The 25,527-nt window shown below is 40.1% G+C and overlaps 1 protein-coding gene across 22 annotated transcripts in view; it reads left to right on the plus strand.

Annotated features, from left to right (window-relative positions):
* LOC136427741 (eyes absent homolog 1-like) overlaps nucleotides 1-25,527 on the plus strand; it is a 109,904-nt gene that overhangs the window by 51,254 nt on the left and 33,123 nt on the right. For 13 of the 22 annotated variants that reach the window (XM_066416860.1, XM_066416861.1, XM_066416862.1 and 10 more), the window contains 8 exons: nucleotides 11,320-11,366; nucleotides 13,697-13,714; nucleotides 14,748-14,854; nucleotides 16,272-16,367; nucleotides 17,167-17,235; nucleotides 17,779-17,884; nucleotides 19,178-19,344; nucleotides 20,710-20,847. In XM_066416860.1, coding sequence (XP_066272957.1) covers nucleotides 11,320-11,366; nucleotides 13,697-13,714; nucleotides 14,748-14,854; nucleotides 16,272-16,367; nucleotides 17,167-17,235; nucleotides 17,779-17,884; nucleotides 19,178-19,344; nucleotides 20,710-20,847 — 748 coding nt within the window. Of the gene's footprint in view, nucleotides 1-4,764; nucleotides 5,428-11,319; nucleotides 11,367-13,696; nucleotides 13,715-14,747; nucleotides 14,855-16,271; nucleotides 16,368-17,166; nucleotides 17,236-17,778; nucleotides 17,885-19,177; nucleotides 19,345-20,709; nucleotides 20,848-25,527 lie in introns of those variants that run through there. The other 9 variants (XM_066416869.1, XM_066416877.1, XM_066416881.1 and 6 more) reach the window with 7 other exon arrangements.

The raw sequence follows: 25,527 nt of genomic DNA on the forward strand, positions 1-25,527 counted from the left end.
CACGCCTGGTGATTGGAAGGCGTGGGATTCCGTCTCTGCCGTTTTGGTGGCGGCGGAGTCTGCGTGCGGCTCCTGCCTCTCCGCCGCGCTTCCCAAGGGGAACTGCAATGTGTGAAAGCCACCGACTTCCCCCAAACCCAGACAATGTTATTGAAATTGTTCCATTTCCTAGATTGAAAGTGGCCATGCCAGTATTCTCAGGAGTGGGCCTTAAGCCACCCACATTGAAAAGCCCTTATTAACGACAATATCTGTCCAGATTGGAGCCTTAAGGGAAATTCTCCATGTGCCAAGCGGGGAAATACTGTGCATATCTGAAATATTACTGCTTTGTTGAATTGAATGTAATTTCTGTAATGGACCAATGGACTATTTTGACTGTGATGGAAACAGCACTCTATCATAATGTCATAAACTGACTTTTTATTCCTTTGTTAGATTGCTAATATTCATCAGTACAAGTGGTGCAGAATCTCAAAGGTTACGTTATAGATTCAGGAATATCATGCATTCTTGTAAGGTGAAAAGAATAGTATTATTGATATTTCAAAAAGGAAACTTATGTTCTCTTTATCCTCTTTTTGAATCGCAAGAATGTTTAGTTGACTGATTGTTCAGTTTTGCAAATCTTTAAGGGTAGTTCTAAAACTGATCAGTAAAACTGGCTAGTAACAGTCTTTGGAATAAATGGGAATTTAGAAAGTGTGGCGTTGATGATTGTCATTGAATGGAATTGTATTTTAGATTAATTGTATTTTAGATATTTTAGAAAGTAAGCTCCTGCTCATAGAGGTCATACGTCATGAGCTGACAGGCCAAATGTGCTCCCAGCTACTGGTTAATTCACAGTAATTACTGTGCTTTCTGTGGTTTGATTCACTGATAACAAACAAAGCAAGAATGTCATGTTTGTTAAAACAGTCCCTTTCAAATTTTGACATGATGAATAAGTAATAGGCCTAACCATCGGTTTAACAATGTATCATTTGGGAGTTTACATGAATGTCAAATGAATTAATAATCGTATGTGCCATGGTCTTGTGAGAAACATTTGCAGAGACTACTTCCGGATTTAATCTAGCCTGGGGCTGAAAGCCTTTGTAACGACATCAGATGCTTTTGTTGTGATGCTAGTAGGACAAGAGTTTACCAAGGGAGAGAATCTGTTATATTTACTGAAATCACACAAGGTAGAAAGCCTTAATTTAACACTGAAGAACTATTAACTCTTGGACATGGCATGATATAAGCAGATACAGTTTTCGTTTCGTTTTTGGTTAGAATTATATCTAGTTTAACCACAGATGCGTTTTTAGACTGAAGCTTAAATATATGCATACATTATAGTTTCTGTTTGTTTTGGTTCTTCTTTTTTTTACCAGAACATTCCCAGGGAAGTGAAATTTTCATGAAATAATGTACAGTTTTAGGATATGTTCAAATTTTCTAAAGCAGATTTTGACTTTCCTTGACCAAGTTTTTGAGAATGAATCTTTGAAATGAATATGATTGTTACTTTTACGTCTTGTGCTTAGGAATAAGTCTGAATGTCACCTAACAACACAAGCACAGGTCCCCATTGGGTATGGGTTGATCAAATCATGCTCCTTTGACTGGGCAGGGGAGCCCGCTGGATAGGGCACATTTGGACCCTTATGTCCCAGATTTTCAGTCCTTCACTGTGTCAAATGTACTGGAAAAATCATTTACATTCACAAGTGGGAGCAACATGCATTCCACTTGGCTGGAGAGGTGGCTTATCCATAATGCCGAACTTCTACAACCAGTCGCAAACGTTCGTCTGTAGTTGTCAAGAACCGTTGCTACTGTCGCACGCGGGAATGCTCCAATATAAGAGACATGCACACAAGTTGATGTGTAGAAGTCTACACTGTGTTTGCCTGTAAGCTGTATTTCCATGGATGTTGACCTGTTTGATCTAGGAGCAAGCCCTGCACACTTCGACCCTCTTGAATGGAGTGTGTAGCTCAGGAGCTCTCCACCATTCTTATGCAGGAATAACACTAACCAATACTTGAGATATCTCCAATATATTACTCACAATTGGCTTATGTCCGGCTGTTTGACTGCTACTTTTCAGGCTGTTCAATTTTCGTATTAAATCTATAGTAGTAAAGCCATACCATTGGTAATGTGTAGAAGCTACACACACTGAGCATGGGAGATTTAAAGATACTGGTGATTGTTCACGTTGAAGAAAGGATGCAGCATATACCCCTTGTTTACTGGCCCACCCTGCATTATTTACTATAAGCTGATTAGTTATTAATGAGGTATAACCGGAAGATGATTAGGCAGTGTTCATTATAAGAAGAGGGGGGGGGGGGCGTAGAGAAATCAAGTAGAGGCTACTACTGCATTTTTATGTTTACCACAAATAGATACTCTATCACTAGTGCTGATATTGGTCAGGGAATTCTGTTTTTCAGGCTTTTATGAATGCCAAGTTAGGTGTTCTGTCTATCTTTGCCCAGCTCACTGAGTTAGGTATGTGTCACTATACTCACAGTGATGTGGCTATGTCTGAGCTCTAACTTTTTCAAATACCTACAGTCCAACTAGTACATAGTCTGAATGGTCTCATTTAAATAACAATTCTTGCTCTTGTTAATTACTCTGTTATAATTAGTGCAAACATTAACATTTCCACAGGCAGTTCTATTCATAGTCGTGGTGAATGACCCATGTAACACCACAGGATACTACCACAGATATCTTCTACCTTTGTTCAAATTGGCAGAATCAATGTTCAAGGAAAGGTGAAACTCAAAGTGATTTATTAGGTCTTCAGTGAGATTTGAGTGTTGTTGTCCTTCTCATCAGTAGGTTTATAGGTTTATGGTGTGTCTGTGGTTCACAAGTACCTGCCGGCACTGATAAGAAGAGTTTGCTGGAGATAAGTCAGGATGTATTGGCTTTTGGATAGAAAGGGGGTCCCAGATACTGGTTCTGATAACCTCAGGTGTGTATTTACCTTTCTCACAAGTCGGCCTTTGTCTGACAGTGAAGTATTTTGAATAAAAACAAAAGGTGTGTGGATGGTCATCTCTATCTGTTGTCTTATCACTGCATTGGTGGCATCCCAGCCATTAGAACACCATTTGTTGACTTTTGAACAATAGTGAGGTAGGTATAAGAAATACTTCAAAGGGCAGAGAGAATAGTTGTTTTCAATTCGTGTAGGAAATTACAATTAGTTGATGCCTTCATAAGTTCAACAAACTTGGCTGTTTTAGCAGCTAAAATTGGTATTGGACGTTTCAAAAAAAGCTTAGGCCAGCATGGTTTAGATTTTGGAAAGTGCTGTGGGTTTTGTGTCAATTTTCCTTCTATTAGGTTGTTTTAGCAGAATTTGTAGAGAAGAATAGGCTGTTGTCCGAATAAGAAAATCAATGTTTTCAAGGAAAAGTGAGTTCACCTTTATTGACATACAAAGAAGGAGGCCTGAGGATATTTCCTAGGCATGACTGATCTCCAGAGTCCATCAATGTTTAGCACATTGTCCATTAAGGAAACAAATGTGTCTGTTTTGTCACCTCTGAGGGCAAATTTAGCACCTTTTAAATCACTGTTAATGGGTCATAAATCAGTGGTAATGATAGGTTCCCACACCTATGGGTTCATCCAGGATTGAAGGAAGACCCTGGTATATTAGGAACTTCTGTACAATACTAGAAGTTTTTTTTTCAAGGAGAATCTATTTGGAAAGTTTTACTATGAAAAACCTTACCCAGCAGGTTTTCTTCAGTTTTCAACACAAGTTTTGACAAACTATTCACATAGTTAAAAGTAAAGGTATCCTCTACATACATATAATAAGTGCATAAGATGTTTGTCTCAGCACACTGCAGTTGGAAATAGTCCATTATATCTGGCAGATATATTCAATGCTAACACATACCGGATAACATTCAACTCCGCTCACGCTTTGGAAGGAATTTTGAGTGGGATCATAACCCCGGTCTTTAATTACCAAAGAAGAAAATCATAGTGTAGGTGAAGAACAATCTCTGCAAGAGGCCGAACAGTTTAGAGTAGAGGAAAAAATGTCATTAGCAGGAACTATGCTCCCCTGCCGTGCATTCTTCTGGAGTCAGGCCTACTCGCTCAAGCAAACAATGTGTGTGCAGTCACATGAATATTCACCTGTGGAGAGAGATTTTCCGCTTGGGCAGTTCCTCATAATAAAGGGGCAAAAGACTTCCTAAGGTGGAAGGGCCTTGGAGGGGAGAGATACCTCTGTAATAAATGTAGATAGCAAACTTCTGGATGGTTTAGATTGTTCAAGTCTGAATAGTATTTTCTTCAAACAGAAAGACAATCGATTGATTTGAACTTTACTTTGGACATCCAAAAGACAGGATATTTGCGCAATAAGAAAAGTTGTATTCAAACTGTCTGATAGAACATGAAAGATACACAGAAAATGATGCAGCAAGTGGATGTAGATGGGAGCAAATTATTTTCAGCCATCTCACTATCTATTGGCCGACCACTTAATTATACGTCTAGCCAAATAAAAAAGACTTCCTCTGTATATGTTTTTCTCATTCCATCTTTATAGAGTTTTACAGGTTTCAGGAGAACCCCCTCTGTGACCCTTGTCCTGATTTTGCTAACCCTGTCCTAGTACAAACACAGCCTCATTGTTTATTTATTAACTCAAGCACAGGGCTGTGCTAGGGGAGGGACTTAGGGATCAGCCAATAATCACTACAAGCAGGCTGATTTCTTCTAGTTGTTGTTCAAAACAAGTTGCGTTCAAGGCTTACCTTCTTCCTAGCATGTAATCTCAGTAGTGTGAGGTATGTGTCTGGTAGGAAGTCATCAACAAGGTGGTCAGTCTTGGAGACTTAATCAGCCACCCCCCTGCCCCATCAATGGTTGGTCCCTTGTTATGGTGAGTGCTTCCTAAGCCAGGAGTCAGCGAGCAGGCAGCGGTGTGGGAATATTGCAGGCACTCCGTGTGTGTATTGGTCGGCGGACAGACAGGCAGGTCCCTACGCTAGTCCGAGAGACACCGCAGACCGCTTCTTGTAACCAGGACCTGTTTCTGCTTCTGATATCTTGTGATATTTTTTGTTGTTCACGAGACCACTGTCAGACTCATGTGGCATTGATCAAGTGTGGCAACGTAAAATTCTGCCTTTGTCTCAGCAATAACTGTTGTGATACATGTGAGCTGCAACACTGGAGCATGGTGCACTACTACTAGACGATATCTCCACTTGCTGTGCTTTTCACAAGTGATGTCAAGTGATGTACTGAAGTAAGGCTCAGTTCAGCAAGCTTGGAGGACTTGGGACTTGCTGTGGACACTTGTGTATATTGGTGACTTTGTTGGTGGCCAGCATTCTCATTATGAAGCTGTATAATGCCTATGCCTACATCCAGGATGATTCTATGGTGAGTGGAATATTTACAAATAACTCTCAATGAACATGTGTATCTAAGGTTGAAGCTTTATCAAGTTGATGCTTACATAGGTATTTTTGATCCATTACCTAGCACTTAGAAGTAAGTACAGAGTAGAGTAGAGTACAGTTAGTTCATGATTAAAAAGAATAGCTAGGGTTCAATTAATATGCATGTTCTCAGTAGCCTTAAAGCTATCGCCAAAATTTCCCAATGTAGATTAAAGAACTCAGACCAGAGAGTTTTCTTTGTCTAGAAACATGCATGTCACAAGGAGGTAGGCAGTAGCAGCCCACATGTTGGCATGCATGTAGTGGCCTGGTCGTTTGCAGAGTTAGGCAGTTTTTCACGAGCCAGGTATGCTGCTGGCAAATGACTTCCTGCATGGGTGTAAAAATTGAACAAGATTTTACTCTAATGCCTTTTCCTTAACTCTTGCAACTAAATGGTATGGTTAAAATGTAAGTTTGATTGTTTAAGGAATCAAGGCTTTCCTCTTCGTTTTAAGTTTCTGAAATTGAATAAATGCTATTAACAAAGACATTAGGCCTTTGAAATAAAGCATACCGGTAACCAACTGACAGCATGGTCTCTCCACTACACATACTGTACACAAAAGTGACAAATTTGCCCCCCAGTTTGGTTAGTCTTGTTTGTCTGGCTTGGTTTATTTGAGTGGGAAGTTAGCTTTACAGGAGTGAGTATTTTTGTAAGGTTGGATTTCACTTTCTAAACTCCCTCCCAAGTGTCTAAGCCGGAACAGAAGTTTCTATAGGCAGAATGTACCTACTTGTTTGTACTGACCTGAAAACAACAGAATAGTCTGAAGTTAAATGAAAAGGTGAGAAGCTTGTCTAGGCATACTTCTATTAGTAGTATTACCATTATGGTACGTAACCATCTTTAAACATGCACAACAACCATCTTTCTAGCTTTCCTTTGGATTGATTTTTTTTACACCAAATTGTGGAGCAGTATTTTGATTAGGACTTACCACCTGAAGCAATGTATGATCTGATTTCAGCTACAGTATCTGTTTCTCTTATCAATTTTTGAAAATGACTGAAAAAAAAAGAAAAATTGCTTAAGTCATGAAAAAAATGGAGGGAAACTGGTATCATTATGATAATTGTAGTTTTTGAGAGCTGAAGACTGTACTTGGTTAAATTTCACTGAATACCATTTAGATCATTGAGAGAAACGTTATCTGCAAATCAATGTTGCATAAACTAGTAAAAAGGCACTACTGGCGAGTAGATGAGCTGCCGCTAGTTTATCCTGTAGACCGTAGTTGTTTTGTTTGTCTATGGTGCTTTACTATGTAGCACATGGATCACAGTATGTAGGCAGGTTGGGTTGCCACAAAAATATTTAGGTATTGTGTGAATTGATCCCTGAAATTTGTCCAGGGAGGCGCTGAAATGTGCATCAGTTACCTACTGTTCTTGGCCTGCTTAACAGGAAAATATACCGGCAAATTGGTGAACAAAATGTATTTTTGTATGACTAAAGGCGTCTTCTCAGATTTTACTTCAAGTTGTGTTGTTTGTAAGCCAATATGACATGAGAAGTGTCTTGCCGACGTGTGTAGAAAAAGTTGTTTAACTTCAAGTGTTAGATGGAACAGTCTTGCTGTAAGCTAGCGCTTGATGAAGGTTTTGATGGTATGTCACAGTTTGAATTGTAGTGCACACTCTTCCGTTCTAGCAAGTGTTGGATTTCTGGTGAAATATTTTGTTTGTAACCTGCACTTCTAACTGTATGATTAGGAATTTAGAAAGTGTAGTTGCCCGTTCCTGCCAATCTTTTCAACATATCAAAGTATGAAATTAGGACAAATATATCTAGTATTCTACTGATGAGGATAGAATTTCTTTGTAACGGTTGGGCTTCAAACCTGTAGCCCGATCTCAGTGTTGCACTTTTAGAGGAATTTGGGGCTCAATTGACCGCAGGGAATCTGTGGAATCTTGATGTTCAAGGGTAAAGAGACGCTGAGCAATGGAGTGTTTGACTGGGCCTGACATTTACAGCACTAACAATTGTGGCATGTCCATCGCATTGGCATCAAAAGTCTGGCACAGTCAAGGTTATGTGTTCTCAAAATAAAAGATTGCGGTTGCCTCTTGATGTTAATTGGAAATGTGTAAAAAATGGAATATTACTTGTAATTTTGCTGTCTAGTCACTCTTTCACTGTGTTGTTTAACCATAACCACGCCCTATAATGATGAAATTGCTAGATGCAAATTTGTGAACACAGTCTTGGAGACTTGTACAAATGTACAGTTAAACTTTTGCAGTTTCTGACTTGGCATTGAGAGCAGACTGCACTTATGAAAGCCTTGACTTTTGTAATCTGTTCCTTTTACAGAATGTAAATTTCTTTATGTCCTATTATGACCATGGCACTTGCCCTCACAACAAATCCATACAGAAGTAGTCCCAAGTCCCCGTCTCTGGTTATGGTTTTGCCTGTGAATTTCACAGTTCAGCTATGGAGCATGTTGTAGAACAGACATACATTTCTGTTTCCCACGCTGTAGTAAACAGCCTCTACGCAGGGAAAACACGGCTACCAAGCCAGACGTGGGACTCGGTTTCCGCCCCTAACAATATGTAGTCTTGTAGGATGGTGGACTCAGACTAGGGTGTCAGTGTTGGGAAGGTAACTCTCTCTTCAGGTATGTCCTGCGGTTGGTTGGACTGTTGTGGTAAACAGGTTACCTCATGGGAAAGGCATGGCGGTTTGATGTCTGTGATTGACAGCGGATCTAGAGCGGAAGGTAGTGGTTCAAGGTGCCATGACTAATAAATGATCAAACAGTTCATTGGAAACACAGAACTCTTTTAAAAAGTGATATTCTTGGATGTTTTTGTCTAGTATAGTGAGCACTCCCAGTAAGTTACTTGGTACAGACTTCAGATGTGAAAGCAGCATTTGTACTTGTAGTAAACAGTTACATCAGGTGGATGGTATGGTACATTAGCGAGACCTGATTTCCATGCTCCAGTGAAGACTTCCAAGAAGATTTTCTAGAGAAAGGTACTAGTAAGTCTACCCTTTCAAGTCAATGTACTTTTGTAACTTCTTTATGAAGAAAAGATGAGCTGTTTTTCCATTTAACAGAAAAGTTCTAGTTCATTGTTAGAAGTCTTTGCACAATGTGAGTGACTTAAACTTCCTCTGCAAACACATTATCTTGACAAAGCCTGTGTTGTGCAAATACCATTTAAAGCTATTCGAGCAATCATAACTGGAAGGGCTTTGATTTGTTAAGTAAGTTGCATGTGATTCAGCAATTTCCTGAAGGAGATCTCGGCCGACCGCGGTGTTTGTCACAGTCTGACGACGCACCTGTGTCACCTGCCACCCAGGTGATCAGCACAGGTGGCAGAGTTAGTCGTTATCAAGTTTTCTATTAGCATATTAAAATAACATCCATCATAATAGTCGGAAATGCAGTATTACTTAGATGAACCCAGCGTTACCTACACATGTTTGTGCTTATTCAAGATATTGAAAAATTAATGTTTATTACTGAATATCTATAGTAAGTAAGTAAGTAAGTAAACCTATGATTTATGAGTATCAGTACATAATCCTTCATGTTTGAATTAAGACATCATTTAATGCTCTATAAATGTGGACACAGCTAAGCATACTGGTAATAATTCCAATAAGTGCTGGTGGCACTTCTCGTATTTGGAGTTCCTTTCTGCCTTTAGTGCTGGTTATTTATCTAGCCTTAGCTAATTCACCAGGAAATGGGCCCATGTTGATTTTGAGGCTTTAGCAGTGAGGTGTGCCAGCCCTCACCTGCTTGGCACTCCACCTGCCAACAGTGTCACCTTTGTTAGAAATCCTGTGTCTTAGCAGGTGAGCTGTTGTATCTGGTTGAAGAACTCTTGTCTTGTGTCATGAAATGATCATAGAAGCATGCGACCTGTATGAAGTGTCACTTGTACTTTCTTAGTAATCTTACCTTCAAATATCAATGAACTGAAATAGTGACTTTTCCATTGGTTTTACCGTTACTTTAATCCTTGGAGACTGGGTATAGGTAAAATTGCAAAGACTAGCTTGTAAATATTTTCTTTTAGTGTTTTGATTGTTGAGGATTGTCCCATTTGTTTCAAGCTGCAAACATTCTATTTTGACGCCCAGGCAAGATTCACTGAAGCCAGCTCTCACCTGCGCCTTAAGGGCTCACCCTGCGGCCACACCTGTACTTCCGACAGAGATGGATCCTCACCCATCTATAATTATTTAGTCTGACAGTAGGGCTTAATGAGTAAATCACAGGGAAAATTCTGCCAGACTCCTGTCTATTATTTGGATATCAGGCTTAAAGCTCAACTCCCTCAATATTATGACTAAAGATGCAGGGATAGGAAAATAAGTACTTGAAGCAGAATTTTGCGTGGGAAAATGTAGAAGTGATTATTATGCAGTATGGCTATTCCTATTTGTTTTCCTTAGATTTGTAATAAATTGCTTGAATGAACGAGGCACAATTTAGTCATGTCCCTAATGAAAAATTAGTAATATGTTACAATAATGATTTAGTATATGAAATGATAGACTTTGCATTTGAGCTGTCTTTATGCCTGGTGAAAATAGTAATCAGTTTTATCTCAATGAATTTTTGATGATATTTGATAGGTATTAGGCACCTCATATCTACATCATTAATACTTGTCAAGTGCAAAAATGTAGGCAGGTAAGAAAGGTGCAAATCGGTAGTGATTCTTTCCAACACAAATCATGATTCATGTTATAAATCAGATGGTTCAGACACAAAATCCAGGGAACAAATCACAAGGAAATAGGCTTCTGTTTGGTAGCATGTTCATGTACCTGTAAACAGTTTTTGAGCCGTGTCTGTATATGTGTCACGGCTCAAGGTCAGGGATTATGGAGGCAGGGGAGGGAGGTAGCAGAAGAAAGCTCCTTTTGTTCTCCAATCAAATGCCAAGGACAATGCCATCCGCTCTAATTTGTCTCCCACATCCCCCTTGCTTAGGGGATCACCCTCGGTATTTTATAGATTACCATAGTCAGCCTTCTACATTGAGAGGGGGATAGTGTAACTTAGAGTGTACTCACAATTATGCATGTAGACTAGGTTGGCAAGTGACGGAAATATGCTTATTGGGACAGAAAAAATTTCATCCCATCCATCCAAAAAATCTGAACTTGATGACCAAAAATTATTGAAAATTTATTTTCCTAAGCTTGAAATGACAAAAATTAACAGCATGGGCTTCCAAAGAAGTATTGAAACAGAAAAAAATTTAAGCCGGAGACATCCCTGCTAGCATACCGAAAATCATTGTGCACAAAGACTTTGGTGAATTTATCACAAGGCTCACCAAGGGACTGTTGGGTCATCAGTTGACCTGCAATAACGACATCATGTACCGACCCTGTATAGCTCTAATCATCTGGCCTAAGTCAGCGCTAATGTCTGAATGTTGGACAAACTGCCGGGCCCATTGTAGTCCTCCGTGGGAAATTGCCTTCTATTGTCCTCGCCTATCAATTTTTAATGCAGCAGTTTTAATGGCTGCCTTCTCAAAGGGAAAACATCCCCTGGCTACATGTAGGTACATATTAATATAGCCATTTAGGGTAATTTATTTTGTCATCTTTTAAATGGTATAATGATCATTACTATGGTGGAAGTACATGTATTAGATTTAGCTTGCAAGGGAAATGTGTTGTAGAGCCATGTGCATGTCAAACTTCAATAGCGACAGGCGGCACTGTATGCACAGAATTTTCCTGCTGGTAGCCCTGACTGTTTTCTTTGTACCAACAGCTCTGTTATGGACATGCCTTCATGCTTATTAATATTCATGTCTTCTTTTTGATTGACAGGTGAAAAAGGCACGTCACGAAGAGCTGTCAGATTCACCTGCAAACAGGTTAGTCCGAGGTGTTGCATGGGCCTTCACCTTAGTATACTGTTGCTATAAATGTACGTACGTCGTACGTAATGCTGCATGGTAATCCCTGCCCTCCCTACCATCCGTATGGATGTTACACATTCCTGGTTATACTATGCACAAGATGAATCCCTCGCAGCATCAGTGACAAATGTGGACCCTTCATGCATCCTTTTCTTTTCACTGGACCAAAGAATTGGTTGCCAAGGATTCGATCATTACCAGGACTGAAGAATTTTATCAGAAGAACACACTGCCCTCCCACCATTTAATCTCCAATAATGCACAACATGATGAATGCATGTAATATTGTGTAGTGTTTTGTGCTGTTGTTACAAGTCCCATTTAACTTAAAGGGGAATTGAACTTACATGTATCCCTAAATTATTACTTTCTAAATAAGACCGTTGTTTCTCCTGTTGAGTCCTTTTCACTCTGTAGTAATACAGCTGTTTAATCACCTTTAAAGGAGTCAAACTGTTAAATGATATGAGTTGGAATGAAAATAACAAGAGGGGTGGTTGCCCCAACCTTTGTGAGCTACCATGGATATGAACCTTTCACCCAACATCTGTCCCCTATAATCATTGTGGTCCACCCCCTTCTTACACATTGATCATGAATGTTTGAAATAGGAGGAAGAGTACATTTTGAGAAAATAGGGGTGAGCAGGATCTTGCCTCTTTTCTTGATAGAGGGTGTCATATGCTGCGGCAAGAGCCCCACGAAGAATCGTTTTTCACCCTCCCTCTGCGATGGTGTCAACTTACGTTTTCCTCAGCCATGGTTTGGTGGTTCAGCTTTCCACCGAGGGGACAAAAGGGGTTTTCAGAGGACTTGAAATAAACAATTTACAAAGACAGTTTTTTTTGGCTGCTATATTTGCTTTATTTTGTTGTCCACCATAATCAAGCCATCTGATTGCAAGCCTCTGAGCTTTTGATATATTTTGACTGTATGGATCTTTTGGACAATTTCTATTCTGTACATTTTTTGTAAAAAAAGAAATTGATAGTAAATAAAGCAAGATGATTTCTCCAACTTCTCTTTCTAGGGTCTTTCACATTTCAAATTATTGAGAATAAATGACTTCAAACGGAAGTGGGCAAAAGTCAGATAGGTATCAAAAGTGTCAAATGTTGGTAATTATGATAACTAGCACATATTCATCCCCCAGAGAAAAAGGCACCAAGGTTTTCTGTCTGGTAAACTCTTATAATAAACAGGGTACTGAAAAAATTTCTTTATCACCAAAAGAATTTATATCTCTACAGAAACAAGCATTCTTGGGTTACCATTTAACAGGTGGTTGCTTGTCCCTCCCAGCTTTTACCCACCTCATGCTATATAATTACATTTCTGTTGTGCTGTTATGTATAACATATATTTTTCAAAACGCTTTTCTTTCCCTCACCTTTCCTTTGTGGAGAATAATGATAAGTTAAAACTGTACAGGTGCCGTAAGTATGGCTTTCCCTCCCCCTTGTAGACCTCAGCTATTGTTGCTCTCCCTACCTATTGTCATCGCCTCCAGCAGAGTGCCTTGTGTCCTTTCCTCCAAACTTTGGTCACGCCTCATTATTCTTTCTCTCTGCCCATTCACAAACCTGTCGCTCCAAGGGGCGGTTGGACTAATGACGGGTGCGCACCTTCATATGTAGATTGCCTTGTCGCGGTTCGACAATTTCTCTTCTCCCGTCCGTCCGATCTTTTCAGTCAGTCAAAAACCAGGCCCGGCCTTTCTCTTCCAAATTTTACTAGCTGAGTAAATTTCGGATCAGCTGCCACCTCTGGATGTTGGAAGTTTCGGGACTTATGCCAGCGGAAACTACGAGAATGTTTTCGTGTGCGATGTATCAGCCCGCGTGCTATTTCGCCTGTTACCCCAAGCCCCACAGGTAGCTGTGATTTTCTGCTTGTTTGGTTCTCTCCCTGCGTGTTTTTGTGCGGTTAACTCGTTGTGATGGAGAATTTATCTCACCGAGGGAGGCCCCTGGTTTGGGTTACCGCGTTCTACTCTACTATGTGTTAACTTTACTCTGCCACTTCACTTTTATGTGTCAATATGTAATCCTCTCCAACTCTGACACTGTTTCCCCTAATAATACTCTTGTTCTTTCATTTGATTGGAAATCTATTATCAGTGTCAAAAGTCGTTGGGTTGATGGGTGGGTTGTTGCGGGAAGTTCTTCAGACAATGTTTTCACGCTGCCCTCCTCCGAGGGAGGGACGTGGAAAGGGGAAACCCGTAGTTTGTGGTGAATGGAACGTTTACTGATAACTTTCTCTCAAATTTCTCCCAATGCCAGAGCATGGAAGTACTATAGGTAGGTGATACTGACTGTACCTCGCTGTGGCGTGCACGTGTTGTGAAATACTTCAGTTCTTTGTTGTGAAATGAGAAGCTTTGTTCAAACCGTGATGCGTGCTACAAACCTGTAGTACTGTATGGTTAAGTCACCTTCGGGCATAGGACACACTCACCTGCTGCTAGATTTAGTGATTAAAAGACACAATAAGCTCATCCCGCCCGACCACCTTGTTATCTGACATAATAACAGAGGAAGACAATTGTTGCTGACAGATAGAATCAAAACACTCAAAGCTTGACAACAGATCCAATGCTTGTTCCAATTTCCTATAAGTTTGCTATATTGTTACAAAATGGTATATATAGTCAAAGTATCATACAATGGCTGATGTAAAATTCATACACTTAAAAGTATTTCTTCTTCACTGAAACAAAGAAGAATTTTCTTTTTCAGATACCAACCCTTTGTTTTTCAATGCTTGGCAAAATTTCAAGTTGGATCACTCAGTTACTCACTTTTGGCTATTTGGTTGTGATCTGGTACAAAATATGACTGATCTTACAAAAAAACTGCAGAAGAAATTACACAACTGTCCAAATGTAGCAGCAGTTGGAGATGTCCCAATTCAAAGTGACCCACAAAGCTTACAGTTCTCGATCCAGGGACTGATAAGTCAAAGAAGATACAAAGACATCGGTCTGTTCAAATTATTGCTTATCTACACATCACTAATTGTGCCAATCTGAATTGTATCATGTGAGGTTGAATGTTACAGATTTCAGAATTTTGTTTATTAGAAATAGCTTTTATATTAATTTCTTAGCAACAGAGCTACTTCAGCAAATTGAATGTTCAGAAAAAGAACTGAAAGAATCCTATCTTTTAGCTGGACTCTGAGATAATCATGCAAAAGATAGATGTAAAAATGTCATATCATTGAATATTGAAGTAATAGAAATAGTGCATTTGATTGTAAGTATATATAATTCATGATATGGAACCTAGAACGCTACAAAGTTATGAAATTATATTTTTGTCTCCTATCCAGCAGGTTAATGGACTCTCAGCAACTGTCGAGTCCTGGACATCAGACGGGCAACGGCAACTCTCCCAGCAGCATAGCCAATGCCAGTTACGCCACAAATGGGACAGACAGTGAGTATTGTACTGACTGAATACTGTTGCTATAATAATTATTATTATCTCAATACCAATCTCAAGTTATTGAGGTGATTTGACAATATTCCAACAAAATGGTTACTCTTGACTGCATGTGTATGTAAGTGCAGGATACGCCAAAAATAATTACTCAAGCAACTGGATAAAATTTTGAAACAGTCAGACGTTTCAGACAGCATCAACTGTCTTTCGTCAGTGACTTCAGTCACTTACTACCTGGATGTCTAACTTTCATCAACGTAAGTGCAGGATATTTGACAATATATCCATCCTTGTAAATGTAAAATGCTGAACAGTCCAAGAATTTGTGGTACACTGTACACATTCTCATACATTGTATAGATTTGAATTGCAATTACATTTGGATGTTGGTAGACATGACAAGGTGCAGCCTAGCATAGGGGCTAATGGCACGATATAAAGTGTTTGGAGCACAGTTAGAATGTAGGCCAGGTTGGTTAGGGTGTTAGCGGTAGATCCAGGAGGATTAGCACACACAAGCATAGCATGAATTGTATAACAACTCCCCTCGAGCGCAAAATTTGTTGGGTTTAAAGTAAAGAGGCTAGCACAAAGATAATTGGGTCACTGGCCGGACAAGACATTTCTCCAGATTATCCGGGGCTCACCACAGACCAATCCCAAGACACATTTATCAGACCTAAAGCAAAATTTGTTGCCTACAGAAAAATTGGTCGCATCTCTCAGATCCTTTGGGCTAAACTGGATTATGGTATCTTCCTGGTTTAGTTGGCATGGCATTTATCTACAAGGTATCTGCTGTGTAACATTCGCATATCCCTCTTAGTTAAAGTCTGTTACAAGATGTTAGGGAGATTGTAGCCGGGCTATGTACTGAAGTCCTGGTGAAAAACCTGAACAGATTGATCCCAAAATGCTTTTGAAAATTAAAAGTTTACTGAAAATGCATCTACCGTAACACCATGTCATTATTCTGATCGTACAAGGTACGAGCCGACATCACAAAGGGAGATAAGACAGCTGAAAGATTATTACTATTTCACAGCTGGATACAGGGCTTTTGGGAAAGGTGGCTCCAACTAGTACCACTTGTTGTCTGGCTCAAGAGAAGCTCACAGGGGCTTGTGCGTTTCAAAATTGGTGAAACACCCAATATAAATTGTGCTTTTATGATACAAACCGTACTTGCCAGGTTAGCTTGAAAAGTACATACTAACTGTAGAGAAAGATGCTAAAATTGACATTCTTTAAATGGATAGTTCTTTGGGACTGCTTTTCTTTTCTTACAAACATGAGAACATTTCCAGTTCCTGTTGTTTTCTTACAGACATGACAAATCTCTGAATGGTTAAGATGTATTGATATTTTTTTTGGAACTGCATGTCAAAGTCTTCCTGCTGTTTTGTCGTAGCTGGCCAGGGCGTGATAGTAACAACAGGTGACTCGACAGTGCTGACCAATTCAGACTGGGCTATGACCGGCGTGACAACTCAAACTACTGCTTCTGGTAAGTCTTGTTAGGGTTGGAGGAAGGGATGGTGTGTGCAGGATGGCTGGATCGACGCTAGGATAATCAGGACAAGAAGGGTCTAGGAGGACTGACTATGAGTATAGATGTATACAGGGAACAACCGGTTAAAAAGCAGGGATTGAGCTTATACTAGTGAGGAGATGACAGTGGAATAAGAATGCAAAAAGAGATATGGAATATAATGAAAAGAGACGGATGAAAGTGGATGGAGAGGCAAAAAAGGCATTGCTTTTGATGAATAGAACTTCAGAATATATTTAGTATCAGTGAACATAGACTAGATAGAGGTAAGTTCATCATGAATAGAGATGTGTTCCAACAGTCATTTGGTGAGTGAGTGGTGAACATAAGGACAAGTTTCTGTCATAAGTGGTGCACTTTCCAGGTCTTCTTCTGTATTGTATCTGAACTGTTGCATCTTCGTATTGATGAAATCATAACTCCATCTGGACACAAGACCCTACAAGAGGAACACCACAACACTTAGATATCTCAGTTCAAACCCAAACTGTCGCGACTTTTGTTTCTTTGCCCACAAAATTTCTTTTTTTATTACAAACTTTATTACTATTTTTGCATGGTTTTTGGTTTAAACTGTTCTTGGTAGCTATCACAAATTATGGCTGTGTTGTACCAACAACTCAAAATAGATTAGCTGGTGGAAATCTTTTACCATAGCTGGAAACCTGAAAATCACAACTGCTCGGCGCAGGCCCTCTGCAGATTTTTCGTTTTGCCTGTGATTGCATGAATTTTTTTATTTATTCTGCTACAGTAAAAAGTGAACCTATCACATGTGACGCCCCCACTTCTGGCACCTTCACACACGGGGCAGATTTTGCAGGTGGGTCCCTCCTACGCTCGTTCGCAAAGTTCTTCACTCGAACGTTTGCAGACTTTTGGAGACTTCTCCATTTTCCCCCCCATGTAGGCTAGCATACCAGTTCCAAAATAACATTAGTTGTCCCTTGTCACATATGATAAACCTATCACTACCTCCAGAAGTTGTAGGTAAATCGAGTAGCCACTAACAGTAGGATAGGGATCTGGCATAACAAAAAGTTGTAGTCAAAATTATTATTTTAAATCATAGATTAGAAGCCAATCTTTTCTTATTAACTGTCACTATCACCTGTTTCCTTTCTCATTGCTCCACTTCTCTTTTTGTTATGATGTATAGATGTGAGTAGTTTATTTTAATTTGCAATTTATAATTCACCAATTCTTGACTACATGGTAGTGCCCCTTTTCAAATGGTTGCTTAACTGTTCACAAGTATTAAAACAACACTAATAACTAATGAGAATTGTTCACCTATCTAATGAGTTGAAACATGTGCTGTATGTTGTTGATGAGACCAAAGTTGATTTTGTTGTGTGTCCTGTAGGGTCCACTGAGAGCAGAACGATGAACAGCCAGGGCACCTCCCAGAATTCCACGGCGTACGAGGGCACAGCGGCGCAATTCGCAGCCTCTCAGTTTCCTTACGGCAGGTTGGTCTCCTACATGTGTTTTTCCTGAAGCATACTTGAATTGTAACCTTGCATGGTGCATTGCAGTATCACTGAGTCAGATAAAGTTAATGAAGTAAAGCATGTTGCCATGCATGTGATGGTAAGGCCTTGGGGCCATGGTCAAGCGCAAAGATATATTTGGCCTCACCCAGGGTTATCATCTTTACTCATATGAGAATGATTAAGAAAGACACCCCTGAAGGTTGCTGTTATGCCATTGAAGTTGGTGATTTTGTATGACGACTGTCCATGAAGGTAGGTTATCTTGGGCTGAGTTATCACTGCCTTGTCCTCAGGATGACCTTGTTGTACCATCCAAGTCTGGCCCTGCGGCTGTGGCTAGGTCCGTCTGCTGCTGGGGTTATAATTCTTAGGATGGGTGACATTCTGGTGCACTGCTGTAGCTGCAGCCAGGTGGCGGCTCTAGTGGCAGCTGTAGATGCAAAATTTATTGCAGTTTTCATTAAGTGATTTGGTACGGCAAAAGTACACCGATTAGGTTATATGTTTATGTTAGGTATATTGATGATGGTCTATCAGCATCAATATTTCTCAGTACACACACCAGTGACATGTTGAATCCTGTCCTACAGAATAACTTAGATCCACAAGCTGCGTGATTGTACTTTGTATGGTGCTGTAATTGCACACTCTTTCAAACGGTCATAAATTTGAGCACCTCGGCGCCCACTAATTAAGTGATCAGGGTCGGTTAATGAATCATGCTCGTTGAAAGGGATCTAATTAATAACGGTAGTTACACCAGGTAACAACTGTAGCCACTGGTAGGGCAGGTCTGGTAGTGACTACCCATTCTCCTGTTGTAATTTGTTAGGACAATGGGGTTGTTAGTGCCTGGAGGGGGATTCACCCTTGTTTGCCCATTACTTCAGGTTCTCTATTTGGTGTGATCATTAAACCTGAACGGCCCTGTACACAAGACTTCCCACCTTAATGGCTGCACGTAAAAAGTTTAGAACTAGATTATCTTCTTTTCACTGAAAGGCAGCATTTAATTATGACATCAAAGGTGTGTCTTAAATGCCTAGGATCCTTTAAAGCATGCAACAGTGAGGATTGTTTCTAGTGATTCTCTTATTTTTGTTGTCACTGCAGTTTTCATTGCTGTGCATTTACTTCTTGCAGCAATCTATATTGATAGTGTTGGAATTGTGGGTTCTAAGGCCAAAGACTTTTGATAACCTTGCAGAGTTTTATCTTGATTGCCATTGCTCTAGGAAGTCACCTGTGACATGTTTTTATTTCTTCCAGCCCTGGTCGCCCATACCCCCACATTCTGCCTGCCCCGGCCTCACAGACTGCCATGCCGGGCTATCAGCAAGTGGTGACAGGGCAGCAGCAGTACATGCAGCCTGCAAACCCAGGTTACTACAACCCACAGACCAGACAACCTTATCTGCCAGGAGCTTATCCTCCAGGTATGCTGGCAAATCAAGTTCTATAGGCCAGGGTTTATAATCAGATACATGTATATCTGTGGATCATGAATGTTTCATACTTGAGTACATCTGAATGTGTTACTAGAGTTTTACTGGCAGTAAAGTGATTTGTTGCATTTGTCTATGTACTATGGTGAACCTGTTGATTGAATCAATTCAAAAGTTTCTCTTTTGCCTATTGACACTTCAACAAGTGTGAAATGAAGAATTTGTTTTATGTGCAGTGGCCAGGGAAACTCTACCTTGGTGAGCTGATTTGTAATATAGATAAAAGTTGGAGATAAAGCTGATTTCTGACACACAGAAATGACACATGTCATAGGTCAGGACCAGGTGCAAGAGAAAAATGTTGGGACCGCACGTCCTACTGATTGATGTGTCAGAAATGCCCAGTGTTCCCAAATGATGCCATTAAACATCCTGGGGAAATGCTGTGGGAAACAATTGATTCAGTAGGAATCGTAGGAATGTTTGGCAGGAAGCAGTAGTCATGGAATCGTCACTGTTTAGTTGTGGGGTGCCTCCAGGAAGTGGAGTGAGATCTCCAGGGCATCGGGACTCTGCCCTGAAATTTGGCTGTGACTTTGTTCTCCAGAAGGTTGGAAATCTTTTAATCAACCTCAGGAAGACGGCTAACTGAATCAGACTCTTGACAGATTACATAAGCAGGCCCAGGATTTTCTGTGGGGCTAAACCGTAGCCCTCAAATCCTGGAAGGGACTCTTGTGTCGCATGGGTGTCTTAAAAGAAAAGGAAAGTGGTGGTTTCTACAACTGTATCAAGTGAACACAGGGATTGGTTGGCAAACAACAATGTCTCAAATAATCAGTACTGTTGTTTTATGTGATATATACTGTGTATTCGTCTCATACTGTTTGGCATTTTGATAAAATTTGGCCAGTGTAATGTGGTGGTAATTTATTATTGACAATCTAAAGATGCAAGCTTTACATATGAATGGCATTATAGGGCGAAAGGTCACTCATCAGTTTTTGCTGATGTATAGAGGAATGACAGAGTCCATTCAGGCTGGGAAGTGAAGTGTGTCTGTGGACAGCAGGAGAACTACCTTCCCATGTTCATAACTGTCACAAGCAACATTTAGAACCAGCTGAACTTAAGGGTGTTGACATCTTTTATGCACAATTTAATGGGAATAATTTTCTGCAGCTTTTTAATAAAGTTTGATATATGTTAATTTTCTCAATGTGGGTAGGTCGGAATCATTTAGTGGTTTTGACATAGAGTTTTTTTGTGGTGAAAACAACACTCTATACTAATAGTAACATACATGTGTATAGTTTTTCATATACTCAACTGTCTCACCATTGACTATTGGTGTAGGTGCCAGACCAGCAATGCAGGAAGCCAAAGTACAGGGTCAGCACGGAGCATCGTACCCAACAGGCCTGTACGGTCCAGCAGGCTTCTCTACAGCAGGGCAGCCGGCACAGGCCCCTTACACTGCATATCAAGTACAAGGTAGGCATTCTCTCTTCATATACTGCGCAGGGAGGGCTTAAAACTAGTCTGTATAACGCAACCTCCAGCTGTCCCAGGGTTTCTCTCCTTGGGTTGTGAGGTGGTTACAGGGCGGCGAGCGGTCACATGAGGCTTGATTGAATTCAGGCTAGGCTTATAACTAGTTGTAAGATTAATATGGTTACAAACAAGTTGAGATACTGCACATGCCGAACAAGAAATTAAGAAATGCATCATTCTGACGTACTTGTGCACTGGTTTACACTGTATAGGAAGATTGTAATAATCAAAGTGTTTGGACATTTTCTTTGGTCCAATTGATCTAGCAAAGGTTGGCAGGCATTTAAGTAGGCTGTTTTATGAGATGTTCAAATTTTTTAATCAAAACACTCAGTCTAGTTGTCTTGGTCAGTCATTCAACATCTAGGAGAATGATAGATGTTTGTAACCTTTGACCTAATGTTGTGTCAAAGGTCCCAGGATGAGGTCACAGGTCAGGGAGACCTGTCATGATGAGTGACAGCCAGCTGTTGAAAGTTTTCACTGCAATGTTTTCATTGCTGTCTGCTTATTTGGACAAGTTGCAAGAATTATAGCAGTCTGAAAAGTTTTAGTGGTCAAGGTGCACCTGTCATTTCAGTAAAGAAGTTGATCAAAAATGGTCAACTTCCTCTGTCTTGATGTGTTTGATGACTTGGAATGTGAACAGACTATCCATCCCTGTGCTCCATCGATTAGTAGTGTTGTCTTCCCTTAGATAATGACATATTTTTCTAGATATTCAATACCGTACCTCTTGAATATCTCTTCAAAGTCAAAGTTAGTACGTAGTCTGTTTCCACTTAAGATAGGATGTGGTTGGCCTCTGACACATGGGAGGTCAGAAGTCATCTCAGGCATCAGTATTTGCCAGTGTTTCTCTGTTGCTGTCCCAAGTTTAGGCTGGGGTGTTTTCCTTTGTTCTTCCAGGTTTGTTTTAGGCAGCTTGTGAAGCAGTGATTCCCCCAGGACAGCTCTGGCTGGCACATTTCCTCTCCCACTTGTTTTCCTTGGGAGGCAGGCCTGTTTTCATAACCTAACCTTCATGAGCTCTTGTCAGAATTGGGGTATTGAAACAGCCTACATAGCATGACAGTCCTCATCAGCACCAGGGAACCTTATAGAATTCTTGTGATCTATGGTTTTATATTTGAGACAGATGCGTTATTTTTGGTTGGGATCTGGAATGTTGCAATGGAATTACAGTCAAACCTGCCCAAGGCGACCACCCGGCGGACCGAGCAAAAACGGTCGCGATGGACAGGTGGTCGCCATGAAGAGGATTCCACTCACATATTTCCAGGTCGAGGTTTTCAATACAGTACGTAAATGGATGGAAAATTATGTGAATCAAAAGCCATCTTGCGGTAAACTATAAGATTACGATAGGCACAACAACATCACAAACATTTGTCTTTACAAATGTTTATAGGGGGGACGTTTTATTAAACACTTCATGGAGGAATCGATGCTATAACATTACTTTTCCATATATTTTTGTCCTTATTTTTGTCCTTCAAAGTCTTGAAAACATTTCTGTGAAATCCGACAGCAAAATGATCCGATGTCACCACACGCTTGAAAATTAGGCGGCCGCCATGGGCAGGGATTGTGCTCTGTGCGGTCCCAATTCGTGGCGGTCGCGGTCGCGTTGGACGGGTGGTCGCCTTGGGCAGGCAGCTTAATGCTTGTGCCAATGGGGAAAATTTTCGGGACCGAGAAAAAGCGGTCGCCATGGCCAGGTGGTCGCGTTGAAAAGGTGGTCGCCTAGGCAGGTTTGACTGTATATCATTTAGGAGGAAAGTGCTTGCAGGAGTATTAATCTAAAATGATGAAAATGTAATAAGAAATGATGTTCATCTTGCTAAGCACCAGGTAATTCAGCTACTATTTTGAATACCCCTTTTTATTGGTTTTGATCCTATTCAAGAAATATTTAATGGAGAAATGAAAACATCAAAATAAAGACATTGGATTATATAATACTTCTTACGTACCTCAATCTGAAGTATGGTACTACCAAAAGAAAAGCTAATAAGATCATGAATTGCAGCAAAAGAACATTAAGATGCAAAATATTTTCCAATATGTGATTGGCACATTAATGCACCTTTTAAAGAATGTTGTAAAGGTTTTACCTTATTTCGTCTAAACTTGTTGACTCTCAGAACACCCCCGTTTCTTGCCAATGGTACCTGCTGTCTTTGACATCTTATATGTTGTGATCAGCCCCTTTAGTTGTTCTGGCTTCTCCTCTGTTCCCCTGGAGTGAAAGTGTAGTGATATCCCCTTTGTCAATCCAGCCAGTCATCTGGAAGTGTTGGAATATAGTGGCAGTGTTTATCACCAGTAAAGACATCCTAGTGGTGCTCCAAGAATGTGGCAACTCAGCTACTCAGGTACTGTAGTGGTAGTAGATTTTATTGTCAACTTTTTCTTTTAACTGACTTAGAAAATAGTGCAATCACACTGTTGACAGAAAGCAAAGATGTGTATGGTTAGTAAAAACAGAAAGGTTTCGTACATGGGTGACAGTAGTGGTTAGGAGGGTTTCCTCTCCAAGTTAGCTCAGTGGTGATGTTTTGTCTGGCTTAGTTTCTGTCGTTTCCGCCAGCTACAAATCTTGTCACTGCACCTGTATGCCGGCTGTCAAACCATTACCAGTGATTGCACTAATTAATTTCAGCTCATTATCTGAGATTTTCTGTCTCCTAAACACATCTATTACTGACTACATGTATTAGGGCTTGCTGAAGCGGTTTTGTACCGTCAGCTACAGAGCTGTCAAAAGTACTAAGAACTTTTCTTTTAGAAGTCAAAAGTGTATCTGCGAGCTTATCTATGATTTGAGTAAATGACATTTTGTGTAATTACAGAAATATTTGCTGCTATGCTCTTGTTTATCTAGAGCGGATGTATGTTCGGTCTAATGTTGTGATTAAAACTATGTGGCTTTTATTCTAATGCACCAGAACAAATTGAAGATAGATTTTTTGAAGATTGATTACTTTTCTGTGGTTCCAGTTCATTGTCACAAATATTCGAACATTGGGCAGGTAATATGTTTCTAGTGGTAAAGGTAATAGTTTGACAGAATAGCAAATCTTGGAAGTATTTGCATATTTCTGTCTTTTTTGTTGACAGTTGGTTTCCTAATGAACACTCAGATGCCTTGCACAAGGCCATCGTTTTGACAACTCGGAGAATTCGCAGCAGTACTTGGTAGTAATCTCTAGTAAAAAAGGGCAGGCCTGGAAAAGGTGCTGTTCATTAAGGGCAGGGAGTGCATTAAATGGTCGTCATGTGGGGCCTATATTAACCCTGTAGGGTAGGTAAACAGTCCCAGGCTCCTTTATTATGTGTGTGGCAGGCGGCTGCTTCTCTCTGGCTGCCATCTGTCAGGCCCAACAGAATTACCCTGAATAGAGACCTGATGCAGGGGGAATGGAATAACTGGGACTGTCGGGAAGGCCAACAGTGTGGCATTCCTGGCTAAAAGGTGCAGGGCAGAAGCTGTTAGGTGAATCAGTTGATAACATACATGCTGTAGTCGAGGAGTGGTCCTGTCTATATTGATTTGGTTAGTTTTGAAAGAAAAATCCAAGCTAGGAAAACATACATTTTTGGGGAAGTATCTTGGATATTGTATGTGAATAGTTAGTGCGTACAGCAGTGTAAAGCATATTATCATATTTCTGAAGCTCAAAGTTTTAGTTTTATGCTGCAGTACAAAAATATTCACTGGCGATTTATTTGATGTAATTGTTACATTTATTTTCCTGATATCAAAAAATATGAAAAAGTTTGAATGAAAACAAAATCTTAATACAGACTGTTGTTTTCACAGCTTACCATCTTCGATACTCAATTTCCAAGTGAAGCCTAGAAAAACATGGCCTGCTTGTGAAATTTCCATGCCCTGACCTACAATGGTGCATAATTGCAGGTCTCCCATTCAGCCCAGAGTTTAAAAATTTCAGGCTTTGTGTATGAAGAAAGAATCAGGCATGTTGTGTGGCATTTGTGGTGCACGCCGCCATCTGTTACGTTGTTACAGAACAGTTACAATCCTGCTGCATTTAAGGCAGCTTGGCCCTTGTTTAAACAAAACTTTCCTATCAAGAGATTTCTGTGAAATTCGTAATAAACTAAACTTGCTTCTTTTAATGATAAAAAAGAGAATAAGGTAAACTTTGACACTCTGAAAATCTCAGTCCTAGATGTCCTGTTGTGAGTATTGTGCCCCACCAACCGCTGTCTGTAACAGATGTATCCTTCTATTACAGTAATTAGGAAATTGAGGTGTACATGTTGATTAAAAGCTGATCAATGACACAGTAATGTCTAAAGGCAGCTAAATTGCAACCACTCATCAATAGCATACTGATTTTGTACACACCTTTACACATTGTGGAGTAGATATTGATATATGAATAAGATAAAGCAAATAGGGTCTTTCAGAACAGTACCAAATGCTCATGTGGTACTAACAGCAGAATTAGAAAGTAAATGTAGATATACCGGGTACAGAGTAAGGCTTATTATTTGCTGTAATCATATTCCTTACGAATACTACTTTATTTGTTTGCCATGAAAAATTTTCAGAATTTGTGTTAATCTTAATAGTGTTTATATAAAATG

The sequence above is a fragment of the Branchiostoma lanceolatum genome, chromosome 2 (assembly GCF_035083965.1).
Source record: "Branchiostoma lanceolatum isolate klBraLanc5 chromosome 2, klBraLanc5.hap2, whole genome shotgun sequence".
Taxonomy (NCBI): Eukaryota; Metazoa; Chordata; class Leptocardii; order Amphioxiformes; family Branchiostomatidae; genus Branchiostoma; species Branchiostoma lanceolatum.